This window comes from Salvia splendens, chromosome 9 (assembly GCF_004379255.2).
Source record: "Salvia splendens isolate huo1 chromosome 9, SspV2, whole genome shotgun sequence".
Classification (NCBI taxonomy): Eukaryota; Viridiplantae; Streptophyta; class Magnoliopsida; order Lamiales; family Lamiaceae; genus Salvia; species Salvia splendens.
This window is the reverse complement of record NC_056040.1, coordinates 8,596,119-8,608,115: the sequence shown is the minus strand read 5'-3', so window position 1 is coordinate 8,608,115 and position 11,997 is coordinate 8,596,119. Positions and strand designations below refer to the sequence as shown.

The window sequence follows — 11,997 nt, the reverse complement described above, 5'->3', positions numbered from 1 at the left end:
TAAAAAAAGAAATGACTATACTACTACATAACGCTTAAAATGAAAAAAATGACTATACTACAAAACATAGAATGGAGGAAGTAATAAACTAGTTGTCTTTCTTAAGACATTGGAATAAAAACAATAGGATTATCTTAGTCTGTTAGAATTAGTTAAAAATAGAATACATTGTTATCTTTTGTGTTGCTTTTTTATTTGGTTCATCAAAATCTTACTCCTACATTTTTGTTTGTCTTTTGTTTGTTAGGATTAGTCTTGAATTGTGTTCCCTTCATGGATGAAAAGTATAAACAATTTTATGTTTACCATAACTTCACGCTATATTATACTTACTCCTACATTTCATCTTTAGAAACACTTTTTTGTTTACGATAATTATGTTTTACGTGAGTTAGATGTTTGATTGAGTTATCATTTAGTTGTAATTGGTAATTTATTGACGTGTTAGTACAATGTGTACCAGTTTTGCAATAGTATAAATGTTTAATTATACTATATAGGAGTAGTTCCTAATATTCATGTACGTCAAAATTTAAAAATAATAGTAAAATTTACAGGTATCATTTTTATCAATTAATACTCTATAAAACATGACAGTTTTGGAACACGAAAATTATAATACCAATAATATATTTAAAAATAATTTATTAATATGTTATATTAATATAAAAATATTGTTTTTCAAAAACTGTGTATTACAATTATTGTTAAATCTTTGCCAAAAGAATATTAAGTATTTAAATTTTCTACACTAAGTATAGTTTTTACAAAACAAATAGAAGATGATTTTTAGGTGAACTTTGGATACATGTGACTTGTAAAATGGAAAGCGAATTGATATCTAAAAGGATATGAAATGTGTCCATATTTATTATACAGTAAATTTTTTGTTGATTAAAATGCTAAAGGTCCCAGAAAATTTATTACTATTAGTTTATGGAGTACTACTATATTTTGTATACATATTTAACTACTCATACTTCTCGTTATATTTTTATGAAGTATATTAAGATTTAAATGTACCCACACTTCAATAGAACTAAATGCAGTGACTAAATGTACAATAAAATCTTCGATTTGATAAATACACCTAAGAGCATCCAAAAGTGGTGAGGATATCAGACACGTCAGTCCGACATTCGGTGGGACATGCTTCATTATGGATGCTCTAATATATAAATGTAACTAAATATAGGTGACATGATTTTGTAAGAAATAATTGGTTATAAATGTAACTAAATATAGGTGACATGATTTTGTAAGAAATAATTGGATTACTATTCAACCATCCATAAAACTACGTGGTGAAGATTCATTCAACCGTAGAGACAGGAACAGTTTTACATACCAATATAAATATATCTTTATGTATCAATTGGTGGTTTTCTCGACAACGTCTATGGCGGAGAAGTCGAAACGACGAAACTAAACGACGCCGTTCTCCTCTCTGCGTCTTTGTTTCCGTCGTTTTTGGATTTTTCGTTTCGCCTCCGGAGATTATCCGGTCTGGAAACCCTAGGTTAGTCTGCAATGACAATTTACAGCTATTTTGATTGATGCCGATTAGCTTTGTGATTTTAGCTCGCGCGTGTTGTTATTACGTTTTACTCTGTTGGCTTGAATGCTAGAGTTTACATCCAGTGCTGGCGCAAAGCTGAATTGTGTTGTTGATAGACGTTTTTGCTGTGATTTGATTGGCAGCTTTGTGAGAGAATGTGTTTCGAGTTTCTGCATTCCGGAATGATACTTCGGAAATGTCGATTTTTTATTGCTATCCTTTTCAATCTCGTTACATTTTGTAGTGGCGTATGATTAGTTGTGATGTGATGATAGAAGATCTGGATTTGGACCGAGAGCAATTGCTTGATTCGCTGCTCAGAGATTAGGTGTACAAGCTCTAGGTTTTTAGCTTCATGGATTTTGGGTTTATGAAGTCATTGTTTTGATGATTTTGTCAACAATCAGTGACTTGATCCCAACAAGGTGTGGATTTCATCTGTGATGACAACTAATTCTGAAGAGTGGATTTTTTCTTAAACTACAGAATTATTTCAGAATTGTTGGTCAATGTGAAGTAGGATTTGTAACATTATAGTAATAAGTAACTCACACTCATTCAACTCATTTTGAAAAGTTGAAATGGATTGCATGAATGTCACGCATTTTCATTTATATTCATCTCCCTGGTTACCTAACTGCATGATGTGATATCCACCTAACACTTATTAATCTAAATTGTGCAGATATATGAAGTTTTGCTGAGTTTGGTCTGGCAGTCTTTACTGAAGTTCTTGATTTTACATTTCAAGTTTCCTAAGAAGTGTGTAACATGATCTGATTTATAACAGCTCTCTGTTCATAAGGTGGATAGATTTTCACTTTCTCACAAGTGTTGAGAAACAACTATGTTGTTTATCTACAGGTATGTGGTGAGTCTCTGTTAGTGATATTGAAAAATTTCCGTGGCTGTCAAACAAAACAGTTGATGATTGATTTTTCTATAAACATCGAGTCAAATGGGTCTTTTTTTGATTTGTTGTAGCTGCAGATATTGTGTTGGCAAGGGCCAATGTTAAGTTGTTTTGTGGGAGGGCAACATTGTTTCAACACCAGCCTTCTCTGTGTATATCCAGCCGATGTTTGTTGGGACATCAATGTGTAGAAGACTATTCACTTTGGTATAAGGAATCATGTCTCAAGAACCAACCAAAAAATTTCCTCTTAATGCTCAAGATTATGAGTTATATGAGGAAGTTGGAGAGGGCGTCAGTGCGACTGTATACAGAGCTCTTTGTATTCCACTTAACGAGGTTGTTGCAATAAAGGTTCTTGATCTTGAGAAGTGCAACAATGACTTGGTACGTCATCTTCTCGTGAACTTATTCTAGTCTGAAATTGAATACTATCCCAATTTGTCGTAACATGTTACCTTTTCGGTCCATGATCACTACTTCCCTGATAATGTTTTTAAACTTTCAGCGCTTCACTTGTTTCTTTTGTCTTCTGCTTAACTAAGACCTAGTTGGTTATCCATGTTCAAATGAGTTCCATCATTTTTTTAGAATACATATTTAATGTCTGAGAATATATCTTTTGTATCTGCATCTCTCATTCTAGGAAATGCAATTTTCTGTAACTTTAAAGAAGTTTTTGCTTCAGTCTGTGGAAAAATATGACATGCTCTACATAAAACATCACTATCTAGGACAATAGTCTAATAGCTGAAATCTTACGTCAACTCCATTGGGTTACTAGCAGTTTTCAATTAAAAGGGTATTCCATAAGATGGGAAATACAAAAAACATCTAAATACAAGTCCATGCATATTTTTGTAAGTATATGATGCCTGTGATTGATATTGAGTTATTAGATGGTTAGATTGGTGGGGACCCCATCTGGGATTGAAAATATTTTCAATTTGTTATCATATACCGTTGTTCGGAGTTATTTATTCCAGCAAATATGAAGAAAGTTGCCAACTTGGGGTAAAACGATAGATGGAGTGCATTTGAGAAGAAGGAATTTGGAAGTAACTAATTTTCAACTGGAATCTATTTTGGATAATTGATGAATGATTGCGAGGCCCAAGTCCAATCAATATCAAATTAATAGTTGTCTAAGTTATATAAAATGATGAAAATACAAGCTTTTTAACATGACCTTTGACACTTCCACAACATCGCACTGAGCGTCAACCACTTACGTTGGGTTGGCGATCTTTCTCTATTTTAACAAATTTAACACCCAAATGTAATTTGGGCACCATAATGCGAGTTGGCTTGTTGGACTCCTACATGTAATTCATACGCAGATCAAAATAATATGGCTGTAAGTTTGTGCCTGGAGTAAAAAGTTATTGCACAACACACAAGTTATGCTTTCCACCTATAGTGACACCATCATTTCCTACATTTCTCCGTTTACCATTCTCTCTTCTCCAAATCCTTTTCATTCAAGTTGAATCAAGTTGATTCTTCCTTTTGTTCAAACAATCATGCATTACTTTTGTAACCATTCCTATGTTTCCCTAACATTCACTGGAAAGTGATTTCCACTCTCGCCAATGTGCTGCTGTCTCCAGCGAGTTCACAGCCCTATCACCTTCAGGATGTCACACAATGAGCGTCATCCTCCTGAGTAGAGGGAGTGGATAGGCCTTGTCACACATTGAAACTTATTCCATCATTTCCACAGTTGGATTTTGAATAGTTCTAATGGTTTGGATTGATCTTAAAGAAGTTCGAACAAACTTCATCATCAGGTATTTCTACTGCAAGCTAGAAAATCTGTTATCGATGTAGATGCTGATGAAGGCGATGAAACTCATGGTGGAAGGACTAGAGTTAGAGTGTTGATAAAAGACAGAAGAATGCCGATCCAATTGTTTCTATGTTCCCATGTACATCTCCACTTTTATCTGCAACTGCTTTTAGAATCATGTAAAGCTTTGCCACCACCAGGGGACCATGCCCATCGCTGACATTTCCTAAAAGCGTCACATTGATTGGGCTCAGATTTTTAATATTTCCACACAAAATGTGACCATTTAGTAAAATGAAACGTAGGAATCTTGTGTGCCATCTCAGCTTCATGGTGCCAGAATGTTGATGAGTGTTTGCTTTGTTAAAATTGTGGAAAGGTTTGTTACCTCATTGTTATTAATTGAAGGTTGGACCTTTTTTGTTAGAGTCAAGGTCAGGTTAAAGCTTCCCCCAACTTACCTTAAGAATCTTACTGGCAAAGTGGTACTTCAAGTTGTTGCTAGTTAATTATGCCCCCATATTGACCTTATCTTTAAATTTTTTTTCTGTATGCCTGTATCATAATAGGATGGCATTCGGAGAGAGGTGCAAACCATGATTCTGATTGACCATTCAAATCTCTTACGGGCTCACTGCTCATTCACTGCTGGCCATAATCTATGGGTTGTTATGCCTTACATGGCAGGTGGATCTTGCCTACACATTATGAAATCATCTTATCCGGAAGGTTTTGAGGAGCCTGTTATTGCTACATTATTACGTGAGACCCTCAGAGCTCTTGTGTACCTTCACAGCCATGGACATATCCACAGAGATGTGAAGGTATAATAACTTATTTTTTCTCTTTGTTTACCTCATTTAGCTTCTTAGTTCTATTTTGTCAATACCCTTGCATGTTCTTATTTTATGTTTGATTTAATTGTTGAGTTAAAAACCATTATCTACTTTTGCACTTGGAATCATTATTGCACTCTGCTATCTGGTAGGACTTCTTAAATTTAAAGCTACTTTTAAATATACTATAAGTTGATCTGGCTTGGATGTTTACTAGTATTTCACATTCAATACAGTCTCATGTGATGTGATTTTTTGCATTATGTGCTTGAAGAAACAATCCTTTTTTAGTTATGCCAATTCTGAATTTGTAATGACTCGATGTATCTCGTTTGGTATGATATCACAGTCAGGGAACATACTGCTTGATTCTAATGGCGCCATTAAATTGGGAGACTATGGAGTCTCTGCATGCATGTATGATACTGGTGATCGTCAGCGTACACGTAATACTTTTGTTGGAACACCATGCTGGTAAAATATCTCTCATGAATGAAATAATTATCAATTATGTTCTACAGGGGACAACAATTTTTTTTTAAAAATTTGAGCCTTTTTATATATCTAAGTATATATGTATTTTGTGTAACAGGATGGCACCCGAAGTCATGCAGCAGTTACATGGTTATGATTTCAAGTGAGTATCTAAAGAAGATTATTTATCCATCTTGACTGTCTTTTATCTTTCTCAAGTTGTTTGTGATTTATTTTATAGAGCAGACATATGGTCATTTGGAATCACAGCACTTGAACTTGCTCATGGTCATGCCCCTTTCTCCAAGTACCCACCTATGAAGGTTAGTAACTAATTTATTTACTTATAATCGTTGTTCCTCATGTTAAATATGGTGAATTATTCAGTCTTATAATGCTACATTCAGGTTCTGTTGATGACGCTACAAAATGCACCTCCAGGTCTGGACTACGAAAGGGACAAGAGGTTCTCTAAGGTATAACCTTTTGTGCTAGATACTTGGTGCTGTTCTTTTATTTAGTGCTAAGATACAAGTGTCAGCAGTCTTTCAAAGAGATGGTCGCTGCCTGCTTGGTGAAGGATCCCAAAAAACGCCCCACCTCAGAAAAGCTTTTGAAGCATCCCTTCTTTAAACATGCACGCTCAATTGAATATTTGGAGCGTGGTATCCTTGCCGGCATGCCACCTCTAGGAGAACGTTTTAAGCTGCTTAAGGTCTACCATGCTTTCTATTGTCTCGTTTGTTTACCTTTAATATCATTTATTACAATTATGTCTAACTATCAGAATGTTTTCGAGGATTGCTATTACAGGCGAAAGAAGCAGATATGCTGGTGCAAAATAAGGCACTATATGAGGACAAGGAACATCTATCGCAGGTAAGGAATGAACTGTGCCTAATCTTCCAGATTTATCTAAGAACAAATATGCATATTATAATATGTTGAGAACCTAATTACAATGTTTAGGGACATTTGGTTGAATTATGAAATTGATAAGCAATGGGCTATCCATTTTGTGAAACAGAAGTGTGGATTCATCATTATATCTACTACTATACAGCTGCTATTGTTTCGTCTTTAAAATCTGATTAAATCAATAAATGGTTCTCCTAAAATGGAGCCCATTGTTATCATTTCCCATTGTAGGTAAATCTTTAAGGTATTAGCCAGATTGAGGCTTTTTTTTAATGATCAAGAGGCATTTTATTGATCTCATGTTCCCACTGTGATTAGATCTTCTTTCTACTTCTCTCCAGCTGCATTTTTTTCTAAAATCTAGAAATTTTGACATATTTTTATCCTCAACTAATATGTGAGAGGGAATTGCAGGAGAAATCAAGAATTTTAATATTAAGATAAAGGAAAAGTTAATGAACTTGTTAGATTTTTTAAAATAAGGATCTTGTGAAAAAAAGGGTACAAGGACCTATTGAAAAAAAACTAAAAATACAAGGACTTTTAAATGTGTTTTGTCTTATTAGAAATTTAGAACGTTAAAGTTAACACTGCATGTGTTGTACTCGTTGAATTTGAATGAATAAAGTATTAATATTGGATATGAGGAAAATTGGTACTAGTTGTTTGGTGGAAGTGCATGTCAGTTACTGCTTTTGATGCTGATATTACTACATTATGAAATTTGTATTCTGACTCTTACGGTTTTTTGTTAAAAAGAGTGCCTTAATCAGCTAGTCAGTAGAGACGAATATTTAAGAACTAGGCTGCAAAAGTACTAGATTAAAATGTTGTGATATTGGTAGGAAGACAGAATATGCAATTTAATTTATTCACATAGATTTGAGACTTTGAGTGTAGTTTTATGGATGGCTGATCACATGATGTTTGACTTTGACATCATGCTATGATATGCGCATATAATGTCAAACTAGTTACTTCTAGTGTCAAGTTTTACTTATGAAAAACAAGGACCAATATGATGCGCTTTATTGGAAATATGAATTTCATTTATGACAGTATCATGCACTTGTATGATGATTCTAGCCATCCCTCATCTTGAGCTGTTGTATGCAGCAAGAGTACATTCGAGGAATCAGTGCCTGGAATTTCAACTTGGATGATTTGAAGAACCAAGCTGCCCTTGTATGCCATAGCCTCTAATAAATTGGTTTTATTGCTTGAATTCTTACATATTCCAGCTTCTGAATATCTCTTGATGCTGGCAGATTCCAGATGATTTTGTATCAAACTCCGATGATGCAAGTGTTAGTGGGAAGTATGCTGATGGTCAGGAAAGTTTGTTCTCTGAGAAGGATAGTGATTCCAAAGCTGTGTCTAACTTGGAGGTATTGCTTCTGTGCTGATTCCTGGTTTTCATTTTGTAATATCAGCTCTAATTTTTTTTTTATTTTCTCCGTCCATTTTCTTTCTGATGTTTGTAGTTCTTTTCTTTTTAAAATATTTATTTTCTATCTTCTTAGGATGAGCTCAATGATTTACCTAATATGGAGGATTCTCTTGCTGCATTTCCAATGAAACCTCTTCAGGCTCTGAAGTATGCTATCAAATCTATTGACCTCTGCTCTTCTTTCTGTACTTTAAGAAGGATTTTGTTTAAACTTTAGGACTCAGTATGGTAGGGACGGGTAGTTGCTAACAGCGTTTCTTGTTGGGAATCTTGGGATGCATGTTCCTAATATCTGATCTTTATTATCAGTGATCTTGAGTGTTCTGTTAGCTGTAAAGAGTGTTCCAAAAGTTTATGCAAGAAAGATGAAAGTATAATAATGACTTGGTTTTCTTGATCTAGGCCTCTATCAAGTGCTTCAGTGCTTATACTTGCATCGCTCGGTTTTCATGTTGGATCTTTAAATTGACGTATTTTATTTGTATGGCATCTATGTGTTCAAACCAACTTATTACCAACTCACAGAACATTCATCTCCTCATCTTAATTTGTTTTGGCCGTTAATATTTTGACACTCATTTCTTGCTTGAGGTGTACAACTCCCTTTTGTTCAATACAGGGGTTGTTTTGATGTTTGTGAAGATGATATTGCTGCTACTAGTCCAACTTCAAGAGATTCTATTCCTTCAGATTTTGAACAGCAAAATCCACAACAGTCATCTACTAGTGCTGTGGATCAAGAAGCAGGAACAGATGATGGTTTGGATCCATCTCATTCTTCTATTGCAGGACGCAGAAAATTTTCCAGTGGCTCACTGCTACAGGAATATGTGGTTTCCCCAAGAAAACTTATTGGTAATGGGGATAGGTAAATATTCTTTATCAGTAATTCTAGTACAAAGTTGAACACCTGTATTTTGGTAGTTGCCGTTATTGAACTTTGGTTGCCTCTAATGTATTTTACCCTTCAAATTTTTCTTCACTAAAAGCCTCTAGTTCTGTTAAGCTGTTCTGCAATCTCTTCTTATACTTCCACAACTATCTGGAGCCACTTTTTGTAAAATGCATCTTTTGTTGAAGAATGCCCAATATTTTTCGCACTCTAATCTCTATTTCTTCTATGACTTTTAGTTTAGCTCTATTGAAACTGTGGACAACTAATATCTTTGACTGAGATCAATTTCATTTCCCTCTTCCACATTAAAAACTGGAATCGTCAAATTGCTTAGGGGTTCTAGCTCTCCAGCATTTACTCCATTTGCTAAAAGATTACATGGGAATGTCCTGCACCCTGAAACATTCCTATATATTCTCAAGGATATTGGAAGCATATTTATTAAATACATGTTGAAAGTATAGCTAAATCATCTTATTCCTGCTTAAATGCTTTGTCACTTAACATTTTGAGTAGTTCAATTTTGATTATAATGTAGAGATCATCTGCAACCAAGATTTCAAGTAGATCGGAATTCTAGTGGTCCACTGCAGTATCGTCACAAGAAAGATTTCAGTATTCCTAATGCAGGTAATTCGTAGACTGCCGTATTGTTTGCTGATTGATATGGACTTGACATTCTTTTTTTTATCATATGTATCCTTGCAAATATACTAATGCATCCATTTTAGGCGAGGATGCATCAGAAGGTGCTATACTTGAACAGAGAGGACGTTTCAAAGTCACATCAGCAGATGTGAGTACCAAGGTACCATTTGTGGGCTCATTACTATATTATGTGCATGGATGGTGCCAAGATGGCCCCTCTATATGCCATTTTCCAACCATTGTTGTGTTTTTTCTTTTCTCTTCTATTTGTTTTTGCTTTTTTTGGTTGTTTGAACACTTTTTATATTGTACGCGTGTAAACCTTAGGTAAGAAGCTTCCCCCTTTAATGTTCGGGGTCTTCTTAACTGGTTTGCATTGTTCAGTTAACTTGTAAACCACTTTGAAGGGCATCAACTCTACTTTCTACATGCATTGGCTATGAAAAGTGTGCTGCTAGTTGCACCCAGCTTTTAAGTGGCTTTGGAATAATGACACGGATTGTGGATGTTTGCAATTTTTTATTTGATGGATACCTATCTCTTCACTCAGGGTTCAATGAACTTGGTAAGCCCAGTTTCTGGTGGTTCAACAAGCCCAACAATACCAAGCCATTCAGGTGCTTTAATTCTTCCATCATTGCAATTCATCCTGCAGCAGAACACTGCACAAAGAGTAAGCACTGCTTAACTGAGTCAGATCTTCTTTGATTATTTGTTGCTGTAACATTTCCGTTCATCTTGCCAGGACGAGATACTTAAATTGATGAAGATGTTGGAGCAACCTTCTGGTAACCATTCATGCTATTTTAACTTTTGATTGTGTACTAGTTACTAAATTTTATCCTCCCCCAATACAACTCTCTTTTGTCAATACACTCTCTGTTGTACAGAGTTTATTCAAAGTAGCTGATATATGCTCTGTGCAGGTAATGGCCATGAGCTAACTGAAGCTGGAATACTTTCACCGGTAACCATTCATTGGTATATAGAGTTTTAATAATGCTTGAGAAGAAATAATATTTACTCCGTTCTTGTTTTCACTCTTACAGATAAACCCGACACTTAAGGAGCGAGAGTTGCAAACTCAGATTATGCAGTTGCAGCAAAGGTATGATATCAAACTCCTGGATACCAATGGGTTGTGCTCTATTATCATCTCTGCGCTAAAGCGCGTTTCAAATTTCAGCATTGGAAGTGTGGTCGATGAGCTCCATAGAGTAAAGGCGAAGAATTCTCAGGTTTGTATTTGCATAGCAAATGTTGAATGGCTATTTCCAATTTTCAGATTGATGCAACCTCTCTGCTCTATCTTTCGATCTACAGTTGGAAAGAAAATTAAACGCAGTACTCAAGCAAGACGACAAGGTACAATGATATCGAGTTTGTAGGAGAAAAGAGCAGTGAAATGATTTATGATGATGACGTCGACATCCCCCCCTCGCAATATGTTTGATCTGTTCCTGCAAAGGAGGAGGAGCTCTTGGCATGATGTATCGACTCATAATTTTGTTGTGGGGATATGTGATTTGTGCAACATAGTGTGAATACTAGTAGTGTTGGTATTACCAGTTGCGAGTGGCATGTGTTGTGGTATTTCAAATCGTTGTTCCATTATTGTAATTAATTAATTTGATCCAATATTGAGAATAATTGTTATGGCGCCTAGTATAGTACCGCTGCTGCATGCTATGCTATGCTATGCTATTTGATTCAATCATTCACATAAGATGTAAATTGCAAATCAGTCAATTTCTTCTTCTTTATTGCTCGGGCCAATTTATTTCATATATTTTTTTTATCTTTACACAATGCTGTGGTGAAATTTCAAATGTTAGAAGTTAAAAATAGAACAAATATTTTAATATATCGGTTGGGTTCAATCGATATTTATTGTCCTGATTAGTGTCCTTCCTGTTTCACACAGTAGGAACACATAGTTATTGTACTCGGAATGGTTGTACTATAGCATAATATTCGGAAATTTTGAATGAGTATAAATTTTAGGATAAGATAAGATATCAATATAAGATTGGTTAATAATTTTGGAATACAAATTATTGTGTAACGCATCCAGAATAGACTGGGGGCCACGGAGGCCCCTTTTTCTCTTTCAACTGACAAGGACTCAGAAGGGGACGTGCAACTTAATAATTTTATCCTATCAACCTATTACCTATATGAATAGTATAAACTTTCATAGCGAGTAGTTCAATTTAACAACTATATTCAAATAAAAATCTAAGAATCAACCTAAAATATACTCCCAATTGTTCCAATTACTGATATATTGTGTGTTTGACAACTTGAAGTCAGTTAGCAATTAGTATGGTTTGTGCTTCCAATTAATAAATTGTCAAATTTTCATTTTAAGATAATTTTTAGTTGGTAGTATTATTTTTAGTATTAATTTTAATTGTTCTTAGTTTAAGCGTAATTAGAATATGAATTCATAACTGAATATATTAAATTTTAATTGGATCGCATTAATATGTAGTACTAGTAGTTATAATTTTACT

General features: G+C 34.7%; 1 protein-coding gene across 6 annotated transcripts; it reads left to right on the top strand.

Moving 5' to 3' along the window:
* The first annotated feature begins 1,294 nt into the window (after nucleotides 1–1,294).
* Nucleotides 1,295–11,244, top strand: LOC121748406 (serine/threonine-protein kinase BLUS1-like). Of its 6 annotated transcripts, none has more exons than XM_042142739.1 (22): nucleotides 1,295–1,519; nucleotides 2,244–2,422; nucleotides 2,543–2,858; nucleotides 4,830–5,084; nucleotides 5,446–5,570; nucleotides 5,689–5,733; nucleotides 5,812–5,893; nucleotides 5,978–6,046; nucleotides 6,115–6,285; nucleotides 6,384–6,449; nucleotides 7,605–7,673; nucleotides 7,757–7,876; nucleotides 8,012–8,085; nucleotides 8,558–8,806; nucleotides 9,372–9,463; nucleotides 9,565–9,629; nucleotides 10,032–10,154; nucleotides 10,227–10,269; nucleotides 10,408–10,448; nucleotides 10,531–10,589; nucleotides 10,668–10,719; nucleotides 10,805–11,244. In XM_042142739.1, the coding sequence occupies exons 3-22, from the start codon at nucleotides 2,691–2,693 to the stop codon at nucleotides 10,853–10,855; spliced, it is 2,019 nt and encodes a 672-aa protein (XP_041998673.1). In that variant the 5' UTR covers nucleotides 1,295–1,519; nucleotides 2,244–2,422; nucleotides 2,543–2,690; the 3' UTR covers nucleotides 10,856–11,244. The 6 variants fall into 6 exon arrangements, with proteins under 6 accessions (XP_041998673.1, XP_041998672.1, XP_041998670.1 ...); XM_042142738.1 differs by having other exon boundaries at nucleotides 1,297–1,519; nucleotides 2,349–2,422; nucleotides 9,565–9,641; XM_042142736.1 differs by having other exon boundaries at nucleotides 1,297–1,519; nucleotides 2,549–2,858; nucleotides 9,565–9,641.
* Nucleotides 11,245–11,997: the final 753 nt, after the last annotated feature.

Excerpts from the sequence above, each read along its gene's own strand:
- LOC121748406 (XM_042142738.1), top strand. The coding sequence starts at position 2,691 with ATGTCTCAAGAACCAACCAAAAAATTTCCTCTTAATGCTCAAGATTAT. Across the intron at positions 10,270-10,407 it reads GATGTTGGAGCAACCTTCTG|GTAATGGCCATGAGCTAACT; the intron begins GTAACCATTCAT and ends TGCTCTGTGCAG. Across the intron at positions 10,449-10,530 it reads AAGCTGGAATACTTTCACCG|ATAAACCCGACACTTAAGGA; the intron begins GTAACCATTCAT and ends TCACTCTTACAG.